Source organism: Haliotis asinina, chromosome 11 (assembly GCF_037392515.1).
Source record: "Haliotis asinina isolate JCU_RB_2024 chromosome 11, JCU_Hal_asi_v2, whole genome shotgun sequence".
Lineage (NCBI taxonomy): Eukaryota > Metazoa > Mollusca > Gastropoda > Lepetellida > Haliotidae > Haliotis > Haliotis asinina.
The window spans coordinates 12,701,477-12,718,006 of record NC_090290.1 but is presented as its reverse complement, the minus strand read 5'-3'; the positions used below and the strand labels follow the sequence as shown (position 1 = coordinate 12,718,006).

Below are 16,530 nucleotides of genomic sequence, written 5' to 3'. Positions count from 1 at the left end.
TATATATATATATATGTCACTTGTGTTCTCGTCACGATATGGCTGCAATCTTGCCGATGTGATGCTAAATATTAACTCACCCACTCACTCCTCCGTCATAAGCTATAGAACAAGGACACGTTCGATGCTCTGGAGCAGCCCCCCAGTAGTGAGTCCTTGGGAAGGCCAACAGCTCTTTTAACATGTGGACCAGGGTGATGTTGTAGAAAACGATCTGAGCGCTATGGTGGCCATAACTCCCAAAACTTAATACAGACTTAAGGTAGTCTGAGCGCAGTGGCTGCTTCCTGCAATGGTACCGTGGAGTATGGATCCTCAGTACCCCTAGGAAGCGTTCCTGTGTCGATAGAGGAAGAGATTCTGGTGCTGGTTCCAGGAGCAGCGTTCAACGCTGGGTGGTAGAATGGGCCCACTTCTATGTACCAACTGGTCACGCCTGTGCTGCCATGTTGCGCTAAACTGTTTACATAATTTGAAGGCAGTGGCTGATTGGCTAACCTGGTGGGAAAATTATTACTTTAGTTTTCTTCCTAAATTATAGGATCTCTGTGTGAATGGTACTGAAAGTCGGAAACTCGCTTGTGTTTAGTATTATCTTTTTGGCTCTTCTGTCCTAACTTGAAATTGCGTCGGAGATGAAGAATCAGCGGATATGTCAAACGTTTCACAACCCGTAAAAATAATTCAACTATTAAACTAAATACTTAATTCCTTTTTCTTCCCGAACCGGTTCAACGTTTTGAGAGGCAAATGTAAAATCAATGTGTTTTGAGCTCTGAGGTATGTATTATTGCACCTCGACTGGGTACGTGCATTTTGAACACACTGTGTTAATTCTTATATTCTTATAATAAGTTAATTCTTATTCTTACCTGGAGCTCAAAAGGCGATGGCTCATGGACCAACTTGGTTGATACTCTGGACAGGCTGGGGTATAACATTGGTATAACCCTTTTGGTGTCAGTTTGCTAGAACACTGCTTACTTATCACATCGCCCGTGAAGACCTCCATGGCAAGCATGGAATTATGTCATTACATCACAATATACTGTAAACACAATACAAAGGACAAAAAGGGCAGATCACTGATTCTGAACTTGATTTGCACTCGGCCTTGTTAGTATGGTGATCTACCCTCAGCTATTGTTTATATCGTATTGTCCTCTATAGTAAGTTTTTATACTAATCTTAAATTGTCTTCTGTGATATATACTAGTATTCAGGTGGATGACGAAGGGGCATAGCAGAGAAACGTTGTGAAAACAATAAAGAAGAAGTTGACATCCATAACATTTTGTCGTATATTAGAATACCGACTTTCCAAATGCCTCTCAAGAACCTCGACTACAGCTAAATTAGTTTACCTGCTCTGCACGCAATAGTCCTTTCCAGTGGTCAGGCACAGTCCTTCTGAAGAAGCAGTAGAAATTGTATGTAGGTGTCATCGAGCATAAACAGTTGACATGTTATGAAGATGGCCTTATGTTCCTGTCAAATAGAATCGAAGAAACCCTTTCCACATCCAAAAGGGAGCAAGTCGATTCTATGTTATGGGTGTATATTTGTTCCAGCAATAGTACAGCTATGATATGTTGTTAGCTAACACACCCAGTCCGGGCCAGACAATCCAGTGATTGTCAAAACACAATACGACGACGGAGCATGTGTTATTGTATCACTATGAAGTATTGGTGATACCAGGTTTTCGCGAAAAGGTAGCGTATCCTGCCCGAACAGTGGCACTCGTCATAAACATATGCAAAGTCTTGTCACCACAAACAGACTAACGGGATCGTGTGGTCAGGCTCGCTGACTCGGCTGACACATGTCATCGTACCCTCTTTTCGTAGGTTGAAGCTCATGTTGTTGATCACTGGATTATCTCTTCCAAACTCGATTGTTTACAGAACGCCGCCATATTGTTTGAATATTGCTGAGTGTGGCATAAACCCAGATCACCTGAAATAATTCGAGAACGGTAGATACCAGTCAAAGAAGGAGACTGCATCGAACGTTTTGTCACACATATCTTCAGACTTTGGACATTCCAGTGCTGCCGAGTTCTATAAAGGTTGGGTGTCTTTCTCTGCCTGTAGATCTTTCTATAGCACACCCTCCCCATCAGTTCTTCCGTCAGAAGTTAGGTCATGGACATATGGATCTGATCATGATTGCAAGATAGGTACACCTTTTCAGGAAATTATTGAAAACATGTCTCTGCAAATTCCTAACGCATGTATATAAACTACAAAAGGTTTCCTTCAATAAATATGTTGAGATATGTTATTATTACAGTCAAAATGAGTTTTACTTTTTTGAGACCGCCTTGCCTAACAATACACGACTGAAGTCGTCTGACAGTGTACCCCAGTACTCGATCACTTCTGTCCCCATGCCCTCAATAATTTGAAGTCTTTTTTTCGGTTTTAACGCCCAAAATCCCTTTCCTAATCCAGACACAGACATGTTATTCAGCATAATGCCTACACCCAAATAATAGAAATTAGTTGAAAGAAGCGCACATAAAAAATTACAGTCCTCTTCTTTGCCAATTGACAGTTCTATGAGTACATTTGAAAAACAGAAGTATTTCTGATAATATTTGTATCTATACTGTTAAGGACGTGGGGTATGTTTTGCTTAATGACATCGTTGGAGTCAGTGGAGTAATGGTACTGTGGCAGCTACTGGTATGATAATATACTTCCAAACCTGTATGACTAACCCAGAATAGCTGCACCTTAATTTTGCTAAAAGACTAACACTAAGAAAGTATGGAATATCATCAGAAGAATAAAACGGAAATGGATATCCTCGACATCTCAGGTTTCCATCACAAGGGATTAATATTTCATTAATATGTCAAAACAGTTAATGCTGTTTTCTGTAATATTAATTACCATTTAATAATTGACTTTTTAAAAGAAATATATTCTTGATAAATTTTGAATAACATGTTTTGTAACTAGATTAATAGTATTCCAGACATGGTAGTATAAATTAACAACTGCGATTGTTTGAGGCCGTATCCTCAAAGGGGATTGAAGTATCATATAATTATTGTCCTCTTGTCAGGATATGTAAGTCTCAAAACTTTCAAAGACACATTTAAACTTATGTTATGGTTACGAATTTACCATGACAAACGATGTAAGAAATCAACTTGTGAACCAGCAAAACAGAACAAAGACAAGTCGTTTACGTTCAAATTCTGCATTATTATGCAACGAGAGCAAGGTATACAAAGTCACAAGTCAATATGACAATGCTGATTACAAATACAATTCAGATGAGACAAAATCTAGGGCAATGGGTCACAAAAATATAATATATCAAACTGACCAAAGTCTCAGTATGAGAGGTAATCAACTATGCAGAATGTCAACACAGCGATCGGTTTGACAGCAGATAATGTAGGTCAGGCATGGACGGGTTTTCCAGCGTTGGCGGTGATGTAACGCCAGCAAATATCAGTGAGTGTGAGGGTCGCCCTCAACACGGCAACCAGCCTTTATATATATTTACTAAGTCATTCCCGAAAGTCCGGGCACAAACGAACATCGTCAACACTGTAGAATGCCCTAGAAGTCTCCTGGAAGTAAACACATCGAAAACTAGGAGCAGATAAATTCAGGAAAACAAGAATCCTAAAAGTGTTGACCATCTATTAAAAAGAAATGTGACCCATCATAATTAATATTCAAAACTCGAAATGTTGTGACCCAATAATAATTATTACTTAATTAATAACAAAATATACAGAAAATACCCACTCGTAACACTTACTAGATTTAACAAAAAGAAGTCTTTTATTTTTAAAATTTGACTAACACTTTCCTACAATCGCCAGCGGCTGAAGGGATGATGTAATTCCAGCTAGGGCCCATGCAGGTAGCACAAGTACTGTTAGTTCCTTCGGTCTATGGCCTGTTTTCATAGTGTATCGTCCTCTATGGCGAATGTAATTTAGATGTCATTTCTAGATTCAAATATATCTTAATATCTGTGATAGTCTACTTAGTTTTACTGTCCTTTGTTTGCAGATGTTTTAAAACTGATAACATTGTTTTCATCGCTATTTGTCTGTAATAATGCCATTGCGATGTAAAGTTTTAACTCACTCATCTCAGATGGCATTGTACTCATCAATTACGGAAATGAATTTTACATCCTCCAGAATTTACCAAAACGATGCGATCAGCCTCTTGCAGACAAATAGATAAATATTCAGATTAGATTGAGCAAATATTGCATGCATATTCGAACAAGAACTAGCGAAAACTCTTAAATCTTTGTCAATACAAACGTTGAAACAAGAAAAGGAGTGTGACGTTTCCACAGTCATATTTTCTGGATCGGGACGCTGTAACGGATCTTCAGATGGACAATGATTAACACACCGAAAATATGCAGCCGCAGTGCCATGCATATTTGATGTAGTTGCTTGGGACTGTTGATCTACTGATATTGTCACACTTGTTGGAAAATACCAACACTGGTATTTTTGTCAGGAGTCTGGAAACACTTAGTCCTGCAAATAGCGCTACAGGTTTCAGGAACCAGTATTGGTCATCACGGACCAGTATTGGTCATCATTGGACATCTCCGGCTTTGTAATAAAATGTTTTTAATCATAAAACCCAGAATGTTTTAATTGTGAATTCTCCATTTTGTCGTTTGTTTTTGTAGTGCATTCTCCCTTTTGTCGTTTATTAAACCGCAGATTTAAAGAAAATTCACATAAACGATCGATGCTTGGTCAAAATGAAACGCACAGAAAGTCTTTATTCCATGGTGCCGTTCTTGATGCGAGTATTACATGTGTTTTGGACCTAAAACACAGAGTTTTCTCGGGTATAGTTTAAGCCAAAAACGCTTTGCTAGCATTCGAAATGTATTTTTTTAAATGATGTAGGTATAAACACTTTCTGCTTCCCTTTGCTCTACGATGAAAAAGGAAGACGAAGCAGGTAAACACTTGCACTTGTAATTGTCAGAACCCTATTCTGTTTTTAAAAAATTGTCAGAAGGCCGACTTTTTAATTTTCCTGCTGGAGTATATCATCTGGGTATCTGGAGTATATCATCGGGGTATCCTTGGAAACCCACTGCAATTAGCATTGTCATTGTGATACTCCGTGGTGGGTGGGGAGCCCGGATTATGAATCAAAATGATCTTATCGTGCAATACTAAACCCCCACTAAAACAAACGTCAGCTCGACAACGAAAATGAACAGGGGCCATCCAACTCAACAGGCAATTAGACGTTTGCCACGTTCGCGAAATTGTAGACAAGACACTACTGACGCTAAACCCTTTTGTAATTTCTAATGGCATATATGACATCGCAGGGGAGGTGAAAAACATAAAAAACATGCTTTCTGGATCATTATTTTATTGAATGCAGCAGGAAGCAACAAGTCACTAACATGATAACTACAGAAACGTTTGCTGGAATCCATGTTTCAGTTACTGAGCACAGAACATTGAACACCAACATAAAAGACCGACATCGTTTTTGGCCGAACTTAACATCGTTCCTGAAATGAAAGATCAGGGAGGCAAGCGATTCCCCGTCCGCAAAAATAATGACACCATTCCAAGAAACACGTACCTCTTTTCGTTCTCTTCACTAAATCTTCCTAAGTATGTCAAGGTTGATTACTGTACTATGTCAGTCGATGTTTACATCTCAAATCCCTTACGATGTTTCAGATGCCAAAAATGTGGTCATAGTGTCAACACGTGCACAAAGCCTATAACATGTGCTCACTGTTGCAGGACTTCACACATAACTGAAGATTGTGAATAGTGCGTGAAAAATGCATTATTTGTTCAGGTAATCATTCATCCTTTTCTAAAGACTTACAGAATGAGAACAAAACAAATGGAACTGAATAAAGTTAAATTTACTCAAACGATTAGCTTCGCTGATGCTAAAAAGCTTGTTGAATCCACTTTTTCATACACATCAGTCGTTAAGACACCCTCTGAAAGCTTGTCAAAGGTAAATTCGACAGTCACCACTTTTTGCACAGATTTGACTTGGGTAACAAACGATACCCTCACCTTCGCATACCTGAAGGACAGTCTACTCAGACTTCATGTGTAAACAGTCGGACCGAAGGTCAGGATGAAGTTCAATTATTGCCTCAGTCCACTCAGAAACAAGTTCAAAGGAAGTAGTGAAAAATACAATCAAGTCTAGGGCACAAATGTGAAAAAAGGTGTCAGACCGTATACAATTATTAAACAAATATGGTTCACTGGACGTGGGTGTGTGCGGAAACATCCATCACAGAGCACATACCTTGTCGCCCTCGACGAAAGCAAGGGCTAGATCCCCATAAATCCACCTAAAGACACATCATTTTACTAATATCGTGCAGTGAAATTGTAGATTTCTAAGGAGTAATTTTAGTGAGCTGCTGTAGCTTTTAGTCCAGGATCTCACACCATCGGAATTCTGTCTGCAGGAAACGCATCTGCAACAGGCACAATTCCAGGATCCAGAACTATTTCTAAATGGCATCCCCATCAAAGCTGTCGAGGAGGCCTTAGTTTTTAGTTCCTAGTTTCGACTCACATTTAACTTTTTTACCGCATATTAAATCCCTTAAAGTGAAATGCATTGAGGCACTCGATCTGGTGAAAAAAGTTTCAAACTCAAAGTGCGGAGGGGATCAAACTACTTTCCTACACTTATACAGAGCACTTGTCCGTTCAAAACTTGATTAAGGCTCAATTGTATATGGTGGATCCTGTAAAAACAGCGTAAAGCTTCTTGATTCTGTCAACCACCAAGGCCATAGACTTTGTCTGGGGTCTTTCAGAACTTCTCCTTTTGGCAGTATCTATGTTGAAGCCGATGAACTAACTGTTACAGAACGCCGTATGAATATATCTTTACAATATATTACACAGCTATATTCTAACGCTTTTTCTCTCTGTCTGTCTCTCTGCATTTCACTCTGTCTTTAAACCCCTTTATGAGGATTTGTACGATATGGCTGTAATATTACCAATGTGACCATAAATTTTGACGCATTCACTCACCCATGAATATTTACGGATAAATACTTTTTTAATTCATCATGCTCTTCCATCAGGGGAATGTCAGTGCATTGTGAGAATATATGTAGGTAAACCATGTTTACACAACGCCGTGTGGGAGAGTGAGTGAGTTAAGTTTTGCGCCGCACTTAGGAATATTCCAGACATGGCGGCGGTCTGTAATTAATCGAGTCTGGACCAGATGATCCAGTGATCAACAGTATGAGCATCGATACACGCAACTGGGAACCGATGACATGTGTCAACCATGTTAGCGAGCCTGACCACCCGATCCCGTGAGTCGCCTCTTAAGACTGCCATAGTCGCCATTTATGGCCTATTCTACCCCGGATCGTCACGGGTCCAATGTGGGCTAAAGAATGTACAAAGATAACAACATAATAACAAAGCATATTATATAGAATTAATGTACAAAGATAACATCATGTTGTAATGACAGAACCAGGACTATGTACAAAGACAACAACAATATATTAAGCCAGTCAGGTAGGATTAACGTACAAATGTAGCAATGCGGGGATGAAGCCAATGGCATTAACAGTTGAACAATGTAAGTCGAAGCCTTTGATTATTGCCCAATAGACCTTCTCCCGCCCATAAGACAAATATTTGAAACATCCTGTTCAGTTAAGCTTATCTGAAATTTGCCACTTGATGGATGTGGCTGCAAGCATACGGTGAGGCATTAAAGTTATGGCAATGTCAAACACAGTGATTACAAGTCTTGCCAAAAACAGCAGAAAGAGAAACATATTTCTTGATGTCAGAATCATAAAAAGGAATGATTTTTGTTTCATTTCTTTCGTCTGGAAATAAACCAATCCCTTGTAATCCCATGGCCCTTGAAAGCCAGGCACTGACAACTGGCACATAATGGCTAGGAACCGTTATGTTCGCGGGGATCTGTGATCATCTGTGAACGACATGTTACGTGGATTTGTCAACTTTCTTGACTTGAACTGACGTCAGAACGTTACTATCTGTGGTCTACCACCTTCAAGACTCCAGGCTTTGGTGTCCACAGCTCAGTGTTCAGTATCCGCCGGAGTGTGAACATTCGAATTGTGATTGTTGACCACCATCCTTTCTGATCTTTCTGTGAACTCTGGAAGATGGTACCAAGCCATTTAAGGGGCGGCATGAAACTACTGGAGTTGAAACTTATCATGATGTGTTTATTTGCAACATCCAACTTAAAGCTATGTGGACCAAAGACGACTGTCATTATCAGGAATGTTGGCATCAAGATGTGCCAGTTAAGATGCATTGAAATCGGTCAGTGTTGGAGTTATGACTATGATGTTGAAACTTTAACCTGTCGTTTATCAAGAGATGCTCCACCAAAGGCTGAGAAGAAGAAAGGATATATTAGTCTTTTAACGAATCTTTCTTATGTAAGTAAGAGTAACAATAACCGTTTTGATCATCCTAAGATGTATTTATACATAAATACTTATACATAAATAGGTGTGCGTAAATTGTTTTCAAATTATTGGTGACGATGACCTGTGTCTGCATGTGTCCCCTCAACCATGACACCAGTCTCAAATAATTGCAAGAGCCAATAATTCCTTTCGAACCTTTTGGTACAGTGCTCATTGCTTGAAACAACAACACGACCGTTTATACACCTATATCACAGACAATTAAAACAGGTTATGTCAATATTAGAGTGTATGTTAATCCTACTTCACTCCAGTGCTATAAATGTCAAAGCTATTTGCAACTGACGTTTAAAATCCCTCAAATGTGGCATATTCTGCTTCATTCACTCGCCTCAGTGATATCACTGATTTTCCTTAGCCACTCAGTCGTCATCTGGATTACAGTTTTGGAGCTTGAGACGCCAACACAAAGAGTCTGACACTGGTCAATCGAAAGTGAGAAAAATGCATAAAAAGAAATCAGCTGCCGTTCCTCAACTGAACACATTTGGATAACAATACGTAGAGCTTATACTCTTGATATGAAGATCTCGTGCAGTTGTTTTTAACTTCCTGACAAAACGATACCAAAGTCATCAAGGGTATAACATCTGCGTGGAACGTGTTTAATGATGATTTGGCAGCTTAGTCATGTCAAGCATATGGAACATATTCGGCCCCATATCGTGCACCCAGCCATTCCATCTTGTATAATGAAACTGGAATGGTTTGTCCGCAATCACCTGTGTAGGAGAAAGACTTTTATTTCGGAGACAGTGTGCACTGAACCCTTTAACAAAATACCTGATAGTGTTCCCACTGACATCAAAATATAGGATTTGCGCCGACTGCGTCCAGCATGTCGACAGATTCTGTGGCAAAAGTGTCATGGCTCATGGTGCTCTGGCAGCATATCGATGCATCATCCTATGTCATCTATGTCGACATCGTTTTGACTGCATACCGCCAGACGGGATTATGTTACCATAACAACGCCATACAACACACAGCGTTACCAATGCCCTCTAAATCTCCGGTTCTAAACCTGAAGTGGCAGCTCTGGAAATCTAGAGTAGTGTATGTCAAGGTCAAGGTCAGCATACGCCAGTCACCATTACAACTGGCGAGCTCTTTCTAGGAAGGATTGGACGGGATTCTACATGACAAAAAGGTGCAGGGTAGAAATAGAATCACACAGTAGTGACACCCTGCATAGATCAGAACGCTCCTGTACAAGCCATCCAAGGGAAATGGTCATTATTGCCATCATGTCTTCAGAACACATGTTTATTACCAAATCCCGAGTGTTTAACATTCACCCTTGTGTCTGTAAACTTTAAATCACATGTGCAGAGGTGAATACTGTAAACAAATTTCCATGTCTCCTTTTAGCGAAAAAGTACAATAATACCTACCTGTGAAGGCTCGGGTTAGAATTGGTTTTCAGCAACCATGCTTGTCACAAGTGGATCGAGTGGTCGCGTTCGCTGGTTTGGTTGACACGTGTCATTGCATCCCAGTCGTGTAGAGCGATGTTCATGCTGTTGGTCACTAGATTTTCTGATCCAGGTTCGATAGCTCTTTCGATTGATGAGTGCGGCGCTAAATAAAATTCAAACAAAAAATGATGACAGGAATATACTTTAGAATGAAATATCGAGGGGATTTGTTTCTTTCCTTTCTACCGATAGTATGATTATGTGTCATAAACAACGTCTGTTTCTTACATAAAGCATTCGTAACATGTTAAGCAATGTACTTGCTTAAACGAAAATAAACCATTTCGAAACAAGATACCAAGATGCCTACCTAAATATAAAACATCCAATTTGTTTGCTACTTGGAAACCATTTATCTTATAACAGATATTCAATGTGATTTCCGTAAATACAGAAGTACCACTGATCAATTAGTTCGTTTATATTCATTCGCAACATGCAATTATTCAGAAACAACATGCAGTGTCAAGCCTCTTCGATTTAGAAAAGGTATACGACACCACATGGAAACATGGTATTTTAAGAGATTTACACGATTCTGGTGTGAAAAGCCTCACTTTATTTCCAAGTTTTAATCTGACACGCAATTGCAAGTTCAAGTGGGTTCAGCCCTGAGCATTAGCAACCTTCAACGTTTTGATTCAGTCCACCACCAAGGTCAAAGACTTTGTGTCGGATCTTCCTGAACCTCTCCCACTGACACTCTTTACGTCAGTGCCGATAAGCCATAAATATACTACATACAAATCCTTATATATAGATGGATAATATAGCTCCTTCCCGTCTCCTTTCTTCTCATCCTTGGCTATTGGTTAGGTTCCAAGTGAACCTAACATTGACAACATTTAAAAAATCAGAAATGAGTTACAACATAAACAAGAATATAATGAATTGAAACATAAATATGGCAATTGTAAATCCTTATTTACAGATGGGTCCAATGATGGTGGCGCCGTTGCTTGTGCCACTGTCAATGAATCCAGAACAATATCGTGTCGATTACCAAATAACAACACTATTTTCACATCAGAAGTTAACGCCATATTAAAGCGTTAAAATATATAAATAAACGCTGTGAATATAATCTACATAATCTTTTCTTACTCTCGTTCTTGCCTTCAGGCTATTACAAATATTTCTTGCAAGTGTAGCGGTATGTTATTAATGCTGTATTTCACAGCATAATACATACAAATCATTCATCACATATTTCATAGACATTATTATCTGTTCAATGTTCATTTGTTCCACGTTGTCTGTGTCTTGCCGTTGAATGCCACCTCTGTACATCTTCACCTTTTTCTTCTGTTTCTGGAGCCTTGTCAACAAGGATTTCCCTTCACTTCCTTTCTATTTTAGCCAGGTAACCCATTCTTTGGGAGTTACCCTTTCTATTAATAGGACACATCAAAGACTTCCTTTGATGTGCTACCTATGTTCTTATTGGCTATTGTGCCCTCTGTCCTGACTTCCTTTGGCCACCTGTTTCCCACCTCACTTCACTTGCTGTTGCTGAGGTAGAAGCACCATTTTGTTTTCCAGAACTTGACTCAGCAACAGCTTCATTCTCCATTTAATAAATCTTCATCTTCACCACCATTGCCTTGTGTCGTCTTGAGCAGCAGCCTAGAGCCGAACCATTAAACACACGGCTACACAAGTGAATCTCTTGTGACTGAATTATATAATGAGCTTGCTACTGGCCAGTGAGACATCGTCTTTTGTTGGCTACCGAGCCACGCTGGCATTTCTGCAAGCCAACTATTAGTTATACTTACTTGAATTGTCAGTCCAGATCTGAAGGTTCATTATGCGTCGATGTCGCATTGGATATACAAGATCCGGTCATGCGTATGATCCTCAGTTTTGTATTCCGTGAAGCATTTCTTGCTTGACTGCTTGATTTTTCCATCACAAGGGATAAAATATTTCAGCATAAAAACGGTGCAAGTTCTTTTTAACACAGTTAATTATCATTCAATTAGTGAGATTTTAAGATATATTAAACTGATTGATAAATTGTGATTGACATGATTTGTAGATAGATTTTTTTTGTCTAATGGTTGGAATTTTACGTTAGTAACTTACATCGTTTGTAGCTGTACCTTCAAGGGGGATTAAGCATTGTGAAATTATTGTCCTCTTGAAAGGGTACGTAAGTTCAGAAACTTTCGAGGTAAATTTAACACTTACCAGGATTTTAAGGGTTGAATTTTTATGATTAATAATTATGGCTACATTCGACTACAATCGCCAGCATCTGAAGGGATGACGTAAATCCATCTAGGGTCCATGTCGATAGCAAAGGTATTGTAAGTTCCCATGGTCCTTAGTAAGGTGATCAAACTTCAGTTGTTGGTCTATAGCCTGTTTTTATGCTGTCTGCAGTGATTTATTTTTATGATGGCGTTCTACTTTTACTTCCGATGACATGGTTTTATGTTCTGAATTTATTGATTTTATTCTTAATGTAAATTAAATCATTTTCGTCAAGATATTGCTGCAATATTGTCGCTGTGACGCTAACTATTAACTCACTAACTCACTCAAGAAATTGCATCATGATTCGAGAATATATTCTCGTGAAATCCACCACACCTCGATCTTCCTTATTCTTCGAAATCCTCAAGTGATTATTGCGTTCTCTGTGATGCATTTCGTAGCTATTTTGTTGATATCCGTTAGAATGAATGCAAAGAAATTGAATTATGCCCATCTGATTCTTGTGGGAGTCTCGATTTGTACCTTTTTCCCTCAATAAAGGTATCATCTGGGGCCTGTCTGGCCAGGAATTGTAGTCTTGGACAACGGTGTCTAAAGAGTCGATCTGGAAAAGATGTCTGTGCGGAAGGTAATGTTTTCAGTTGAAACCATCCGTGAATGTCCCGGGGTAGAACATGCCTTCAGCAACCCATGCTTGCCATAAAAGGCGACTGTGCTTGTCATAAGAGGAGACTAACGGGATCGGGAGGGTCAGACTCCCTGACTTGGTTGACACCATTCGTAACTTCTCCTCTCTTTCCGTGACCTACAAGAGGACTCGTACATCTCTCGTACGCCACTATTGTTAAGAATCGTGGCAAACCAATCAAATCGCGCGTAGTAAAACGCATTTCAAAACATGAAAATGGCTGAACCGTTGAACACTGAAACTTCGTTAAATTATACAAAGCACAATTAAACATAAACTTTGAGCTAAAGGAGGAACAACCTTCAACACTGAAACATATTTGCAAAGGGAATGGCCAAATTGCCGTTTTGCCCACGGGATGTAGGATATTCTTAGAGCCATGTTTGGAAATTCAGAGTTATTTTTCCTTGATAATAGTATTAGACTGTTTTCATCTCCATGTCCGTGTCCGCTTAGACAGGACCCAGTCTTAAGCATGGCCACGAGAGGGGTACGAGACGCCATCCGGCTTGCCAGAATGATACGAGTAGTTACGAATGGATTGACACATGTCATCGGTTCCCAGTTGTGCAGATCGATGCTCATGTTGTTGGTCACTGGACTGTCTGGTCCAAACTCGATTATTTACAGACTGCCGCCATATGGCTGGAATACTGCTAAGTGCGGCGTTAAACTAAACTAACTCACTCATTCACTCTGTTGAAGCCATTGTGAAACAGAAACACCGATGATTGCCACTCTCATCAGTTTGGTTTCATAGTTCGATTTGGAAAAAGGTATTGTCTTTAATAATGATAACACATTGCATGCTAGCACGTATCTTAATATTTATGTCGCTGATATCGTAGCTGTGATGCTGCCCTTTGTTGACGGGCGTTTATATTGCTAATGTTTTAAATGATTTATACACAATTTGCCGTATGGATATAGCTGATGAGCTAAAATAATGCCGATAAGACTATAAATCTTAACTCACTCACTCATTTACAGATGAAGACATTCATTAAAGCGAGCAATGCGTTATTGATGACTACAATGATTACCAAAATCGTTCGTTTCCCAAATGTGTTTTGCAATGAAAGATACTAAGCCTAAATAAAAAATGTGAAATGTTTTTCGGGCATAGGCGCGATACATTTGTTTGTGCAATAACATTTTATTGCCATTTTTTTAAGAAAAAAAATAATGTTGGCCTTGCCGCGTCCCGATCATCCATTTGTCCACTATAGGAATGAGTGTCTGTAAGAACAAGTGTGACTGAACAGTTCAATAACACTTGCTGAACGTTCCAAGTTGTATTCCTGAGAGAAAAAAATGAAAATGTGTTCCTCTCTCGTCACTTTTTTTCTATCATTGTTTTTTTTTTTTTTTTTTTAAAAAACAAAAAAACCGTCCTACTCTCTCGTCACTTTTGAAAACAAATGTGCCCGAGAAACATTTATTTTTTTTTAGCAGCCTAACCATGTCCTCTTGTCATTTTATTATATACATCTACAGAGGAAAAGCAGATCCAGTATGAGGAATCACAGCATCAAAATCTTGACAAGTTGGTAAGGGCCCACTTCACGATGCCACTTCACGATGCCTGTAGTAAGGGGGAACTGGAAAGAGTGAAACGCATCATATGTGGAGATTTGGTTGAAGTAAATATTAGAGACAAAAGGAATGGAAGAACACCACTTATGGTAGCCGCAAAGAAAGGACGTAAGGAAGTGGTCGATTTCCTCATGAGTGTTGGAGCTAGTGTCTCTCAAGCTGATGATGAAGGCAACACTATACTTGACTGGGCTTGCAAAGGAGGACATGTGGATATAGTGAAGCGTCTTGTGTCAGAATACAGTGTAGATGTTAACAGAAAAACAAAGACAGGACAAACACCCCTGATGACAGTTGCACTTTTAGGACACAGAGACATGTTTGATGTTCTGGTGAGTGAGGGAGCTGATGTCTACCAAGTAGACAATGATGATTTTAGCATACTGCACTGGGCCTGCAGAGGGGGGCACGTTGATATGGTAAAGCATATTGTTGCAAAATACAGTGCTGATATTAACAGAAAAGCAAAGAGAGGGGAAGTACCTCTGATGACAGCTGCATATAACGGACACAGTGATGTGGTCGACTTCCTTGTGAATAAGGGAGCTGATGTCTCTCAACTGGATGATAACGATTGTAACGTCCTACACTGGGCCTGCAGAGGGGGGCACGTGGGTATGGTGAAACATCTAGTGTCAGAGTACACTGTTGATGTTAACGGAAAAGCAAAGATGGGAAAGGTACCACTGATGACAGCTGCATATTTTGGAGACAGAGACGTGTTTGATGTTCTTGTGAGTGTGGGAGCTAATGTTTCCCAAATTGATGATAATGGCGACAGTATATTACGCTGGGCCTGCGCAGGGGGGCACGTGAATATGGTGAAGCATCTAGTGTCAGAGTACAGGTTGGATGTTAACAGAAAAGGAAAGTCAGGAAAAACACCTCTTATCATAGCTGCACAAAGAGGGTGGAGAAACGTGTTTAAGGTTCTCGTGAGTGGAGGAGCTAGTGTATCAGAAGTGGATGATGACGGTGACAACATTCTTCATTATGCCTCAATTTGGGGACGTACGAAAATGGTTCAGCATATCATATCAGAACACCTTGTGGACATCAACGGTAGAGGAAGATACCAACGAACACCATTGATGAGAGCAGCGTCTCATGGACGCGGAAAAGTCTTTGGAATACTTGTGAAGAACGGTGCTGTAAGGCACTTAGTGGATGATCAAGGACTCAACATCCTTCATCTGGCTTGTTTAGGTGGGCATGTGGAAATGGTGAAGAATATCCTCTCACAGAACATGGTCGACCTTAATGCCACAGACAAGGATGGGGACACAGCAGCTAAGATAGCAAAACGTTCAGGGAAACTTGAGGTGTATGACATTCTTGTTTCGTGGCGCAGAACAGTTAAATGAATACAGCTATGAACTACGGTGACCAGAATGGTTTCCCAAACAGTTTGCGTTCGTTCAATGTGTATTGCTTGACTTTGTCTGAGATTAATTGAATCTGGTTTTAGAGGCGTTGCAGGTTCACGTCACGCTCGGCGTTGTTTGACAGCTGTTAGACGTTGTATTAGGTTACCTGTGACAGATTCTTCACAGAATGTAGTCAGGGGGTAAAGATACTGCTGTCATTTTAATGTAGGCTTCTTGTTGTTTTGTGCAAGGAGTAAAGTGTATTCTGTGGTGCGTGACATTGCATTGCAAGGATGTCACGTGATGTCAAGTTCTGTCATAACACCTCTGGAGAGTAGTTTTTGGTATAAAATTATGTATGTTTTATGTATGTATTATTCACGTTTCTTTGTGGTTAATACAATATGGAAAATGTTTTCCATCATGAGCTATAGAACCAAGCACACTTTCGACAGGATTCCACGGATGTCCTGGGAAGTCAGACTCACGGGACAGTCCCCAAGTGGTCAGTGCGAGGTAACTCTTATAGTTCGAACAACTAACTCTTCTAAACTAACAATTAAATCGTAGGATCTGGTGCCCATTTCCATATATTTGCTCTGCACGCTCTTCCAAAAGCATATTGTCACAGCAGAGTGGAGGAATATGTTCCAAATCC

General features: G+C 39.8%; 1 protein-coding gene across 1 annotated transcript; it reads left to right on the top strand.

The window, feature by feature from the left end:
• Positions 1–14,477: 14,477 nt before the first annotated feature.
• On the top strand, positions 14,478–15,869 carry LOC137256522 (ankyrin repeat domain-containing protein 50-like). Its single transcript, XM_067794362.1, has one exon. The coding sequence runs from the start codon at positions 14,478–14,480 to the stop codon at positions 15,867–15,869; it is 1,392 nt and encodes a 463-aa protein (XP_067650463.1).
• Positions 15,870–16,530: the final 661 nt, after the last annotated feature.